Here is a 14,851-nt window from a genome sequence, read left to right on the forward strand (position 1 = left end):
AGCTGGTTTCATGTGTGAGTGACCTGTGTGGCTGCAGTTAGAAGGGTCCCACACCTGGTATATTACTCTGTTGACAGTTTTGAAATTCTTTTTTTAAAAGAGATTTTATTTATTTATTTTTAGAGAGGAGAAGGAAGGGGAGAATGAGAGGGAGAGAAATATTGACATGTGAGAGATAACATCGATCAGTTGCTTCTCATACAACTGGGGACCTGGCCCACAACCCAGGCATGAGCCCTGACTGGGAATCAGACTGGTGACCTTTCAGTTTGCAGGCTGGCACTCAATCCACTGAGCCACACCAGCCAGGGCAAAATTCTTAATAATTCCTTAACAAAGGACCCTGCATTTTCATTTTGTATTGGGCTGGGCAAATTATGTAGCCAGCTCTGGCTCTAAAACCCATTTGCATATTTGCCTCTTCTAATAAGCAGGAATGAAACTGGCCCAAGAGTGAGCATTTCTAGGACTGTTCTACCCGCTACCCCGCCAAACCTTTCCTTCTCTTTCTTTAATATCCACCTGTTGAGTCCACTGTAACTTGCAGAAACTGGCTGCATCTCCCGAGAGAACCCTACTGAGTTGAATTTAACCTCAGCAGCATCGCCAATCTGTCAGCAGCCTTCATGCTGTTCCAAGTGTGGCAAGACCTCTGTCCTGCCTGATGCCAGCCAGTGGTGCATAAAGGAGCCCACCTGGCCCTACCTGGTGGGTGGGCTGGGTTCCAGAGGATGCTTCCTTCCAGAACGGACAAAGGACGAATGGAAGGGGAAAAGAAGGGGTTAGAAAAAGATCTCAATCAGAGATCAAGGGTGATTCCTCAAAAGTAAACTTCCACCACTGAATGTTGCTTAACCTCCCTGAGCAGCACCTTCCTCACCTGCGGACAGCCGAGCAGAGGAAATACCACCCCACCCCCACCCCCCACTGTCCCGGAGGATGGAGGGTATGTGTCAAAGACTGTGTTGTTCCTGGAGGGTAACAAACGTTAGCACTTATCAGTGAACAGTGTTACTTAATCATCTGGGCCGTGGGCCACTGGGAGAACCTGGTGATACCTATGGTTCTTCCTGCCCCCTCAAAAGGCCATCCCCAAAAAAGAGCTTGCAGGAGGTGCCAGGGTTTGACAACCCTTGAGGGAGGTCCCTGGACACTTGGGAAGGCACGAGCCTCTACAATGTTCATTTAGGCGGTATTATCTCCCCTCTCATCTCGTCCTCCAAGCCTCCACTTGTGGCTACGTGAGGACAGCCACCTCACCCCGACTTTGCAGGAGGCTTCTCCACGCGGTCTACATAGCCCCGCGAGGGTCCCAGCCGGTTGAGCAGCAGCCGCAGAGGAGGCGGGCCTGGCTCTCCGCCCACCTCGCATCAAGCTCCGGGTAGGGGCTCCGGCCTATTGCTGGATGGAAACTCCGGGTGTCCAGAGGGGCGGGAGGGAGGAGGAGGGAGGGAGGCGCACGGGTGAAAGGAGCATTGATGCAGCCTGCGCCGGGCCCGGCAAGACTCTGATCACGTCCGTTCTCCCGGCTCCTCCAGCTCCCGCTCCGCACTTCTCCGGGTTGCCGCGCGCCATGCGCCCCCAGGGCTCGGCTGGCGCCTCCGCGCAGCGGCTCCTGGGCCTCCTGCTGCTCCTGCTGCTGCAGCTGTGGGTGCCGTCGAGCGCCTCCGAGACCTCCAAGGTGAAGCAAAAGGCGCTGCTCCGGCAGAGGGAGGTGGTGGATCTGGTGAGTGCAGGGAGCCTGCCGCTCTGCTGAGCTGGTGGAGGGGGCAGAGCCGCAGGCAGCACGCGGCCAGCCTAAGTCCAGGTGCTGGGGGGTCTGCAGCTAGGGGGTTGTGTCTTACTTGCATGCACCTGGGCGTCCTGCTTTGTCCGAGTCTATGTGTAAGGAAGGACCTGGGCTGTGCGTGTAATGGTGTCCTGGGACCAGAATGAGGGAGGTATCGTGGGGCATAGGTGCGGTGTAGGACGGGTGGGATGCCCCAAGTACAGGATTTGCCCAATAATTCCTGGCCTCTGAGGCCCCCCACCCTTTCGGCCCCCTGTGAGGATGGAGAGGGTTAGAGCAGCCATGAGAGTAGAATGAGGGGCTTGGGTGGGCTAGAACTTGTGGGAGCTGCCCACGAGAGACCCTAGACCAGCCGATCGCCTGGGCGGGCTGGGCCAGGGACGTGCAACGTGTCCTTTGTTGGGACTGATGGCCACGTCTGCCCGCAGGAGAGAAAAACAACCCTTACAACGCCTCCATCCAACGCTTTGTAACTCGAAGACTCTGAGTCATGTAGGGTCATCTTCCTAGGGAGTGCGGGCTGCAATTTACTTTGCTGGACGAGCACAGCTGGGGGCAGGAACGGATCAGAGGGTTTATGGCCAGAAGGGGAAATGGAGACCCCCACGCTAACCCATCCGAGGACCCATTTTATTGTTCTGTTTAGACAGATAGGCAGTCACTCCTTTCAAACGCCCTGGGTTTTCAGCCTGTGGTCACCAGGGGAAAGCCTCAGACCTGAGCTGAGCAAGGAGACAGTTTCCAGGAGAGCAAATAAAGAGCCCGAGTGCGTTCTGAGGGGCTAACCTATGGGAAACTCTGTTTGCTTAAAGCTCTTTCCCTCGGAAAGTCAGCAGACCCAGGGAAGGGCAAGAGTGATGCTGTCACAACTACCATATTCCTTGGCACGCAACGTCTTCAATCCTTAAGCCAATCTTAATCTCTCACAAATATGGTTTACAGGCATTGCCAGACATGAGAGTGGGCATTTTTTTTTATTAAGAAAAAAACCTGTTTCGAATATGTTAAGCTGCCCTTATAAATCGAGCTAATAAACCAAGCTCCCTGGCAGATTCAAGAGCCAGATTCAAAGTCTCTGGAAAAACATTCCTGCCATTTCACATAGCACTTTTTGGGGATGTGCTATGTAATTTTGCTCCACAAAGCAGAATATGTGTTCGGGGCTGCTGCTCTATTTTAAGTGTCTAAATTGTTTTAAATTGTACCAAATGAATGTGGTTCATGTCAAGCTTGCATTTTGTGAATTTGCAGTTATGGTACACAAAATAACCCTTTTCCCCATCAAGCTAGCATTTTTTTTTCTTTCCCTGCAAAGATTTACAGTACCTGTGGTTTCCCACAACTCTAGCCTGACTTGGCAAAGCTTACTGTAACCAGGCTCAGGTGCGTCCTGGAGCTTGGATTTGGTTTTGCTGGGGGAAAAAAGTCCACACAGTTGTTAAAAAAGTTTCAACAGATTCTATAAAGCAACTTCTTTGTACAGATCTTTCAAAGCATTTCTTTCAAGCTTCCAGCTAGCTCTGCCCCCTGGTGGCCAGTGAAAGAAAGAGGGGTTCATTCCACAGACATTTACATATTTTACCCCTATCTGGTAGGTACCAAAACATGTGCTGAGTTAGCATTTTAAAGTGAAAAAAGCAGATGGAATATCTGTGAAACCAAATTCGGTAAAATTATGGGGCCTTTTAGATTAAAAGGTGAATAAAAATTCTCATCCATGGCACTGTGGACATTTTGGCCGAGGTCATTCTTCGTGGTCAGGACTGTCCTGTGCGTTGTAGCCTGTTTAGCAGCATCCCTAGCCTGTGTTCCCTAGATGCTAGAAGCCATTCTGCCTCCCCAGTTATGACACCCAAAAATGTCTCCAGACATTGCCAGTGTCCTCTGGGGAAAAAAGTGGCCCCAGCTGAGAAGTCCTGATAAATACACAGGAAAATACAGCTCTGTGTAGCATCGTGTCCCGACGGGAATAATGATGAAGAAATCTGAGAATACCATCAGTGCTACCATTTGTCCTTTTCCACTTGAACTCTATGTCCAAACATTGCACCATCTGCTAGTGTGAGTGAATGAAACTTCTAAAATGAAAAATTAAGTCTGACATGAACTAGACTGCTTCAGAGTACTTTATACTTCAGCAGGTCTTCTAATCCTTTGGCAGTTTTGCTGCTTTTCCTACCATCAGAGAATACATGGCACTGTCCCTTTCCCCCTTACAATCAAGAAAATAGCACTGGTCAGAGTCACAAAGAGCATTTCTCAAAATAAAGGTCAAAGTGGTGATGTGAAAAGCGAATTGATTGGTGAACATTAGAGACATAGGGTCCTGCCTAAGTGGTGTTATTATTGGATTTTACAACATGACCGTGTCGATTCCCAGATGGCGAACTTAAAAGATAAGCTTTGAAGTTACTTTAATATATAAGGAACCTTGTTTTTATTCTGATTGGACAGTATATTTATATAGAATGATAGCATACTTATATAGAGTAGTAGATTGTGACTATCTACACAAATGGAAAAATGTTAAAATAAATTTTTAAGTGGATCAGGTCTGGGATTTGAAGACTCTAATAAGTGGATTAAACCAGGAATTAGCCTGATGGGAATCAAAATATCACCTTTTCCGCTAATCTAACTACAGTGATATGTGTGGCTTTAGTGTGTTAACTGGAGGGTCTGCTAATACTCTCTTCTCCCTGGTAAGGTCCACCCAAGGGAGTGGACACACTGGCCCAGGGTCGCTTGCCCAAGGCCCGTGCTCTTGGGGAATGATAGGCGTAATCACGGGTGGCATGGGCAGTGTTTTCCCCGTTGTGCAGATGAGGAAGGAGGCAGCTGAGCAGCTTGCTCTGTCTCACACAGCTAATGGTGGTGGAGTCAGGATTGAGATCCAGAGAGCATGGCTCCAGAATCTGTGCTTTTCACTTCTACATGATGGCTGCTGCTGCAGCCCCTCCCCACCTGGAAAAACAGACTCCTAGCACTCGAGATGTTTGCTAGGGCCCTGCCACCCTGTTGAAGATGAGTAGTCACCTGCAATAAGGTCATTGACTCCTTCTCAGGGAGGAGCAGTGGTGTTGGCTGGTCAGCAATGTACCCTAGTGTTGTGTCCTCCACATAAAAAGTGTCAAGTCTGCAATTAAAAGAATAGGGAAGAAAGCACAGTATTTTAGCAATGATTTTAAAATCAGTTCTCTGTAATAACTCATCTAGAACATGAGCAAGTGGTTTGAAAGGATTCTTGCCTCCAAGGGCTCAAAATAAGTACAATTACAATCAGACCAGAGTCTTTGAATGTTAAGCAGTGAGAGTTTCTCTCCCTTTCCTTTTTCCACTGCAGTATAACGGAATGTGCTTACAAGGGCCTGCGGGGGTGCCTGGTCGAGATGGGAGCCCTGGGGCCAATGGCATTCCTGGTACCCCTGGGATCCCAGGGCGGGATGGATTCAAAGGAGAAAAGGGGGAATGCCTGAGGGAAACCTTTGAGGAGTCCTGGACACCTAACTACAAGCAGTGTTCCTGGAATTCACTGAATTATGGCATCGATCTTGGGAAAATTGCGGTAAGTGAAATCTCATTTATTTTGAAGTTGAAGCAAAACTTAAGGGTTTTTTGTAGTTGAGTGTTACTTTTAGGTGGGATTTTATTTGTATTTTATTTTTTACCAAAAGACTTTTAAAAAATTAAGGAGCAGGCAACATGGCTTTAACTTAAAGTTAATGAGAAAAAAATTGATAGCATTTCAGTTAATTTTATAAAGGTATTTCTAAGACAAATAAATCACCATCTTATTTTAACCCTAATACCTCATATAGTTACTTTTCTTAATGCAAATGAAAAGGTAAGCTAATGCAAATGAGTCCACAAGATTGGACAGTGAACAACTTTCCAATCTTATCCTAAAGGAAATTCAAATTAGCCTAAAAACTCTGCTGTGGCTCCAGACATAAAGGTGGGAAGACATTTCAAAGATGTGACCACCTGATAGGAATCATCTGGAAGTGGCGAGTCCGTTGGTATTTGTCCTTTTCCTGGGGAGCTGGCCTAGCATAAAACTGCTCAGCCTGAGAGAAGTGGGATGACCAGCAATGTACTACAGCGACCATCTGACACTATTCCTCAACCCTTAGGGGGTGAGTTACTCAAAACAGCCTGGCTGGCAATGCGTTATGATTACTGACTCATTTGCTTTGATCAGTGATCCCTTCAAAGGTGATAGGCCAGTCTACCGGGACGTCATAGAGTGGAAGTTGCTCCTGTTCCTAAGCCTTTCTTCCTTCTCGGACCAACTCTATACATGGTTCCATATCCACAATGTATTGCTTTCTGACGTTAACTGCTACCATCGCCAGGCAAATACGAGATATTTTATTTTCATAAAACTCTACGGTTTTAATCTTATGTGTCTTACCCCCAATTTTTATCTCTGCTCTTTGATGTCTGCTCTGTTATCCATAGAAAATTTGCGACTGTCTTGGTTTGATTTTTATGTGATAGAATTTCCACAAATATTCGTCCATATTTTTTGTGCCTGTGACCACGTTTAGTTTCATTTGTGGTTTCTTAGAAAGCATTTTGTGGAAGTGTTGCTTACATCTTTAAACGTCTGACATTGATAGACTCATTGCTTATTTATGGCTCATCCAAAGTTGCTGAGTTCTAGCTAGAAGCTCTCCCTATGGATGCTGAATTATTCACATGTTTTCAAGGTCCTTTTAGCAGTGATCAGAGTGGGTTTGGGAGTTGGCTGCAAGTAAAAGGAGTAGGACCATGACCCAGCTGGCAGATAAAGTTTGCAGACCAGTTAGAGAAAAAAGGAAAAAAAAAAAGAAGAACTGGGCCTTATAATCATGTCACATAGGTCAAGACTAAGAACCCCACCCATGCTTGAACCCCGGGTACACTGTGCTGTTGATCCGATCAGAATGGGTGAAGACTAAATATACATGGACAGTCCTCGTCTAGAATGCGAATTCCATGCAGGCAGAGCATCTGTTGTGTTTACTGCTTTATCTGTGGCTCCCCGCACATAGGGCTCAGGAAACATTTTGGGGATAGAAAAACAAAGGTAAACATAGTAAGTGGATTTGTTCCAAATACTGAAGACCATCTCTTCTGGTAAAACTGATAGATACTTCAGTGGGGTGGATAATTCTAAGACTGCCACGATTTGATTTTTTTTAGAGTTCCTAATATCAGAGTCACTTATCTCTCTAGCAGAACATCCTTCTCCCTCTGTAAAAGTGAAGCTTTTTAAATGTGGGTTGGGGTAGAGGAAAGTTAAAATTCACAATACGGTTCGAAAGCGTCTCTTTAATGAAACGGGAAAACGCCCACGGCGCCGCGTTTCCGTGTCTGCCGCAGGAGTGCACCTTCACGAAGATGCGCTCCAACAGCGCGCTGCGGGTCCTGTTCAGCGGCTCCCTGCGGCTGAAGTGCAGGAGCGCGTGCTGTCAGCGCTGGTACTTCACGTTCAACGGAGCTGAATGTTCAGGGCCTCTTCCCATTGAAGCCATCATTTATCTGGACCAAGGAAGCCCTGAACTCAATTCAACAATTAACATCCATCGCACTTCTTCTGGTAAGTAGAACAGTCACATCTCTCGGACTGTGTCTCAGATCTTGAGAGACCCAAGGTTAGTTTTGAGTCTACTATCATGTCAGGTCACTAAGAGAGCAAGTTTTTAGCCCATGATGCTCCACCCTGGTTGCATTTAAGAATTTCTTGAAATGAATCTTTTAGAAAATATGCAGGTGCCTGGGTCCTATCTCTGACTAACTGAATCAGGATCTCTGTGTTTTACACAGGTAATACTGTATTTTTTTTTTAAAGTTCCCCATGGTTGAAAGTCACTGCTTTAGATGAAATGGCAAAGCTGTGCCAATAACACCATACAGCAGTGGTTTTCAGCCTTGGCTGCACATTGGGCTCAGCTGGGGAACTGTAAAACCTCCCGGTGCCTGCTTACCGCCCCTCCAGGGAGTCAAGCTCGGGGAGACTTGGGTGCAGGCTCAGCAGTGGGACTTCCAAACTCTTCCCTGGTAACTGTCACGTCTGGCCGAGCTTGGGAACCTCCAGCTTAGACTGATGAGGAGACTGAGTTCTCTGCCTTGTCTTTTGAAAGAGGAGATAGGGTCTGCTGAATTCATGAGCGAGAACATCTCTACACCGTTCCTGCATTCTCGGTTTGTTTCCACCTAGTATGAGAGAAAAGACGTTCCCTTAAACCAGTGGTCATTTAAGCTCTAAGAAAACAAATGTATTGTTTTATTTTATTCTATTTTAAGGTTCATTAAAGAAAGCTTAGAAGATACCAAAAAGTAGAGAGGGGAAAAAAACCGTCTTATAATATCATCAGCCAGACACGCCACTATTACTATCTGGCTGCTGGCCATTCGGGCGTCCCGAGTGGCTGTGGAGGGGCACACACACTGAGACAACACATGCTGGGAGAGTCCCAGGAAATGTGTCGTCAGCTTTGTTCTCTGGTTTCTTGAAGGGATTTCTCACTACTCTTGTACTCAAAATTGGCAGAGAGAAAAGAATACACAACCCCCTCCTCACTGCGAACCAGAGGAATTTATATTACAACATGCTTCAGGGATAAAGTCAAATACTTAACCTGCTCAAACCAATTATCTCTAAGAAATCAAGGGCAGCCTTTCTACATTCTGCCTCAAATCCCCACAATATCCTCGGGATACGGAGATGTTTTAAGCACCTCTGTGCACATAGGGAAGGCCCAGGCAAATAACGTGTCTCACCCAGAATGGCAGAATGGTGTTCAGGAGGGCAGAACCCAGACCCCACCCTCCTGTCTCCCCAGCCCTCTCCTTGATTAGTTAAAAGACCTCATCACTAGGTCCTTAGATACATGTGCTGGAGAGGAAGATGTGCTTCCCCTCAGAGAAGAAGTCTCTAAAATAAGAAAAATCTAGATATAAAATTAAAATTTGATTAGGAAGTGATATGTTAGATAGTAGTTGATATAAACAACTTACTCTTTATTGTATTATCTTTAAGGTCTCAGTGTTAATATCTTGCTAGAATAAAAGCCCTCGGGCCCAGGAACTGTGACCTATGTACACATATACTTTATAAATAATTTAGCACAGCGTTAACCAGCCATGGTGTGAAACCTCATTTAGTGTGACCAGTTGGTGGAATTTCAGAATCCATTAAGATGGATTGAAGGTAAGCCCTATAGTAAAATCACTGCCCTTGCACACTGATACTCTTTCTTGAGGAAAAGGGAAAGGGATGCACTTACATTAGCACATCGGAGGATAACTTAACACCTTGGATATGCCCAGGGGAGTGTGAAAATGCCATCTTGTTACCTGGGTCTAGAAGGGAAATAGGGTTGGGAACCTCTAATCCAACATATTTTAGCTGCTTAATAAACTGCACTAGTATCTAATCATCACAAAAATGTTCATTCAAAGTACGTTTTTTTCATTTGTTAAAAACCGACCATTTGACTCTCCTGTGTGAAGTTCAGGCTAGAACCAAGCTTGTCTGACATCCTGTAGGATTAACTGAACAACTTTCTAAGCCGTGGGCAGCACGGCCTGGGGAAAACGTGAGGGTTTCTGGGCACTCTCTCCTGGTGTGGCACCGAGGATACTAGATTAATGGGACTCTGGGCACACTGCTGAGTTCTCCCAACTCAGAGAGGGGCCTGAACCAGAGCCAGGTCCCTGGATTCCGAGGGTCTGGCCTCAGCAGATTGCTTCAGGCCTCCCTCCCTGAGGCACAGCTGGGAGGCAGTGACCTGCCAACAGGGAAACCCCAACAGTCACCTGACATCACCCCTGCAGTCCGTGTATGTCAGGATTCATTTTCTTAAAGAATCTGAAACTCCAAAACTCTGGTTCCTTCTTTTCCTGACATAGATATCAAAAGCATTGTATCTTTTTGCTTGTTAAAATGACCACTGGGGGGAGGTGTGTTTTGTTTTGTTTTGTTTTTTTGTAATATAAGTGAAGAAGATGAAATGCAAGTTTTGTGTTAGTATGTGAAAGTTCAGAAATGCTGAGAAAACAAATATATAAATATATATATTTATATAGCAGAAGAGGAAGAGCAGAGCTGTTTATTTGTATTTTTCACTGTGAGGGAATTCTGTGTAAAATGGGATTCCCAAATAGAGGGATAGGTATAATGATTATGCTAGAATTTCTTTGAATGTTATAAAAGTTCTTTCATCTACTTGAATACTATTAAGTGAACAAGTTAAGTGTTGGAAGGGGCTTTCTTTAAAAAGGACTTGCATGAGAGCATGTCTGCATCTGATAAAGGGCTGACATCCAGAATGTACAAAGAAGTTATACAACTCAACACCAAAAAAAATAAACAATCCAATTTAAAAATGGGCAAAGGACCTGAATAAACACTTCTCCAAACAGGACATACAGATGGCCAATAGACATAAGAAAAGAAGCTCAACTTCACTGATCATAGAAATGCAAATTAAAACCACAATGAGATACCATCTCACACCTGTCAGAATGGTTGTCATCAATAACTCAAAAAACAAGTATTGGTGAGGATGTGGAGAAAAGGGAACCCTTGTGCATTGTTGGTGAGAATGCAGATTGGTGCAGCCGCTAAGGAAAACAGCATGGAGTTTACTCAAAAAATTAGAAATGGAGCTGCCTTATGACCCAGTGATTCAACTTCTGGGAATATATCAGGAAAAAACCCCAAAACAATGATTTGAAAGAATAGATGCACCCCTGTGTTCATTGCAGTGTTACTTACAATAGCCAAGATTTTGAAGCAGCCCAAGCACCCATCAGTAGATGAGTAGGTAACAAAGTTGTGGTGCATCTACCATGGGTGGCAAACAGAAGGCCTGGGGGCCAATCCGACCCTCCACCTTGTTTTATCCGGTCCAGCACCTTGTTTCTGCCTGGCGGCAGCGCTGAGCTCCTTGCCCCTAGTTAAAGAATAGTTACATTTATACAGTCCTAAAGTTATATTCAGCCCTTTGAAAGCAACCACAGGGTGATGTGGCTCCCAGCAAAAATGAGTTTGACACCCCTGAATGGAATACTATTTGGAGGTAAAAAAGAAGGAAATCTTACCTTGTGCAACAGCATGGATGGACCTGGAGAGTATTATGCTAGGAATAAGCCAGTCAGACAAAGACAAATATATGATTTCACTTATATGTGGAGTCTAATGAGTAAAATAAAACCAACCAACAAAATACAAACAGACTCATCAGTACAGAGAACAGATTGACTGCTGTCAGAGGCGTGGAGGTCGGCAAAGGAATTAAGCAAAAAAAAGAAAAAAACCCCCTCATAGACACAAACAACAATATGGTGATTGTAGGAGGGAAAGAGGGGGCAGGGGAGGTAAGAAAGGGTAAAGGGGGGATAATGTGACAGAAGGAGATGTGAATTTGGGTGGTGGACACACAACACAATATACAGATGATGTGGTGTGGAATTGTACATAAAAATTTAAAAAGTAAAAAAGACTTGAAAATCAAAGTCTTGGCTTTTAAAAGTATAGTCTTCCTTTGTTTAGTCAAATAAATTGCTTTTTTTGTTTTAGGTCATATCTTTAATTAAACAAATTCTGGTTTTCTAGTTAAAACCTGTAAGAAAAGTGCCTGTTAAACTTATGTCACAGAAAGGATATATATTTGTCTTTTAAAACTACTTATGTGCTAAGAGAAACACTTATCAAGTATTAGACTCTTTAATTCACTGTACATTAAATAGATTTATTATCTGGCTTGCTAAAGTAACAAAATTTAACTAAAGGTTGACGTTTTCTAAAGAACGATGCACCCTTCACCTTTGTTTCGCAGTGGAAGGACTCTGCGAGGGAGTCGGGGCCGGATTAGTGGACGTTGCCATCTGGGTCGGCACGTGTTCAGATTACCCCAAAGGGGACGCCTCCACAGGATGGAATTCCGTGTCCCGCATCATCATCGAAGAACTGCCCAAATAAATTCTCTAACGTTCACTCCCTACCTCTTTTTGAGTATACCGTTGAATGGTTCATTTCAGTGACATTTTATATAATTTTTAGGTACATATCTGAATGACAAACAAAGTGTTTACAGACCACAGTGTGATTTCACACAGGTTTTAAGTCCAGTATTATGCATTTTCCTTCCATCAAAGATGGTTTTAGGATTTCGTAGTTGAATAGAATGCTTTCTTCCTATTCTCATTCTCTGAATCTATAATTTAGAATGTTGTGGTAGTCTTTAATTTTTTCCTACTCTCTTAGTATAGCACTTTTTAAAGTATAAACGCTACTAGTCTTTGTACAAGTTGTAAATGTTCAAAACTGTTTTATATCTGTGAAATAAAACTTATTTCAGACAACCTCAATATCTTTAACCTCATTCTTACTAAAATTAGTGTCTAGTGCTTTATATCTGAACAATTGAGTATAAACCTAATTTTGTATTTATTTATATTAAGATGATATATTAACTTTAAAGTATATGTATAGCACTGTTTCGTATTTTGAGGGATACAAAGAGAAAGAAGTTTATGTGTCAGGAAATACTCTAGCACTCTAGGGATTTTATCTTTATTTAAGAAAGAGGAAAAAGGTGTGAATTCTGGCCTCAAATTGCTTACCTTTTGGTAGGGAGGACAAGATCTATATAAAAATAGCAACAAATCAAAGATTATATGTTGATTGCCATGAAAGTTGTTGAAAGGGGCAGTACAATTCAAAGGATGTGCTATCCATTTGGGTTGAGGTGCTGCTCAGAAAGAATTCATGATGAAGGAAGTTCAGGTATGAGACTGATAAAGTTAAGCAAATCCTGTGCTTGAGTTGGAAGTACCAATATAAATTCATAAAGTATTTTATCTTAAATAAAGTTATAAAACAATAACAACAAACTCTAGTTTTGTTACTGAAAAAGCCTAGAAACAGTGACCAATTAAGTAATGCTCAGATTGCCATTTCGGCATGCCATTTCCTACTCGAAGGAACTGAGGCTCCGTGACTTAATGGAGGACTTCAGCCCTGGGCAGGAAATGCACCTTGTGGGCCCAGATCATCCTGACATTACTGGGAAAAAAGGCACCTGTCAAAGACAACTCAAAAGGATCTATGAGGTAACTTGAATTGGTTCCCACTGGCAAAGATGGTACAATTTAAGCACAAATAAAGATAATAACTGCAATGGTTTGAAACACACCAACTGCATTTAAATACATGAGTTCATAATGATATTAACATAGAATTCATTGGTCAACTTAAAGGACACCAGTAAATGAAATTGTTACTTTGAAATTGGTATTAATACATTAAAAAAAACCAGCATTTACTCTGCTTTCTCTATGTGAACTATGTTTCTGGGTAACCAAACTGATGAAGGGAAATTTTTCCTTAGAGAAGTGTGTGTGTATGTGTGCGTGCACGCATGTGCATGTACTCACCCCCTCATGAACTAAGGGATCTAGTAGTGATCATCAATGAGTGATAGCATTTCAAAAAGAAAGACCAAGCTGTATGCTTCCTAAGGAAAGTAGAAAATACTACCCAAACAGTAGTTTTGCCAGGAAACATTCAAACCTGGGTTTGATTTAGCTGCTTGATATAACCATTAAATTTTAGGAAATACAGAGGATAGCAGAAAATGTTCATCGACATGACAGGGTTATAATTCAGCAAATCCAGACTGGGAAACTCAAAAGACAGCTTGATATCTTCAACAAACTGCAAGAAAAGAGAAAGAGGGAAAAATATATGCAGTAAAAGAGATTTCATATCATATCAACCCATTTCAATGTTTGAACTTTATTTAATGCTTACGATAGTTGAAGACATTTGAACATTAGATATTTGATATTGAATAATTATGTATTTTTAGGTGTGATAATGGTTTTGTGGTTATTTGTAAACAGTGCTCATCTTTTAGAGATACTGAAATATTTAAGATAAAGTGATACTGATATCTGGCACATGCTTCAAAACAATCTGGAAATGACGAGTGAGTGAGATGAAAAAGTGTTGAAGACAGGTGGAAGGTAACCAAGATGGGTCAATTTTTTGACAAATAGAGACTGGGATTAAAGACATTTGGGGTGGGAACAAAAATACTAGCTAAGACCTTTTTGAATAGTTGTAGACTGTGAAGGTATTTGTGTTCCATGAGAGCGCCTACCAAAGAGCATCAGCTGCAGAGGAGACTCTTAATAATGAGGTGGAAAAACAATACTCTGGACGTCAGTTGGCTTCCTTCCCCAGCCACTGCAGCGCTAGCTCAGTGGACCCTGGACAGAGAAGCCATGGTGGCGAGGATGGAGGCTGTGTATAGATTCACCAATGTGGAATGTTAGTGATACTGTTGAGTAGGGACCAACCTGAGTCCCAGATAGGGCACCATTTCCTGGGGGGACAAGCCAGCTACCTACCTGGCTTACCTTGGACTTCTATCATGGAAGGGCAGAGATTCATTCTCACAGAAATTGACGTATGTTCTGGATACAGATGTGCCTTTTCTGACTATAATTCTTCTGCCAGCACTACCATCCACAGACTCACAGAAAGTCTTATCCACTGCCATGGCATTCTGCACACACTGCTTCTGCTCAGGAAGTTTCATTTCACAGTGAGGATGTGCAGCAATGGGGCTCACCCATGGAATTAACTGGTTTCACCACATAACCCATCACCTGGGAGTATCCTCTGCTCAGAGTGTCACCACTTCAGCTGAAACTGAAGTGTTGATGGGGGCTGTGATCTCAGGTGAGGGTCCAGAGCCTCTTCCCAGGTCACGTGGTTGTTAGTAGACGTCAGTTCCTTACAGCTGTGTGAGGAAAGTCCCTGCTCTCTTGCTGTTGGCGGAGGATTGCCCTCAGCTCCTGGGGTGCTCTCAGGTCCCTTCCACGTAGACCCTCCTTTCACAACAGGGCTGTTTTTCTTCTAAACTGGCCAGGGAATGAACTCTTCTGTGTTAAAGACTTGCCTAATTAGGTAGGTCGAACCCGCCCACAATAATCTCCATTTGGATTTTAGTTCACTGATTAGGGACCTTAATTGCACCTACAAAATTCCTTTGACATATA

At 43.6% G+C, this 14,851-nt stretch overlaps 1 protein-coding gene across 2 annotated transcripts; it reads left to right on the forward strand.

Annotated features, from left to right (window-relative positions):
- Nucleotides 1-1,469: 1,469 nt before the first annotated feature.
- Nucleotides 1,470-12,145, forward strand: CTHRC1 (collagen triple helix repeat containing 1). 2 transcript variants are annotated; one of them, XM_036031335.1, is made up of 4 exons: nucleotides 1,470-1,681; nucleotides 5,133-5,354; nucleotides 7,157-7,373; nucleotides 11,620-12,145. In XM_036031335.1, exons 1-4 carry the CDS (start codon nucleotides 1,574-1,576, stop codon nucleotides 11,760-11,762), a joined length of 690 nt encoding a protein of 229 aa, XP_035887228.1. In that variant the 5' UTR covers nucleotides 1,470-1,573; the 3' UTR covers nucleotides 11,763-12,145. The 2 variants fall into 2 exon arrangements, with proteins under 2 accessions (XP_035887228.1, XP_028389768.1); XM_028533967.2 differs by having other exon boundaries at nucleotides 1,472-1,726.
- Nucleotides 12,146-14,851: the final 2,706 nt, after the last annotated feature.

Source organism: Phyllostomus discolor, chromosome 7 (assembly GCF_004126475.2).
Source record: "Phyllostomus discolor isolate MPI-MPIP mPhyDis1 chromosome 7, mPhyDis1.pri.v3, whole genome shotgun sequence".
NCBI lineage: Eukaryota > Metazoa > Chordata > Mammalia > Chiroptera > Phyllostomidae > Phyllostomus > Phyllostomus discolor.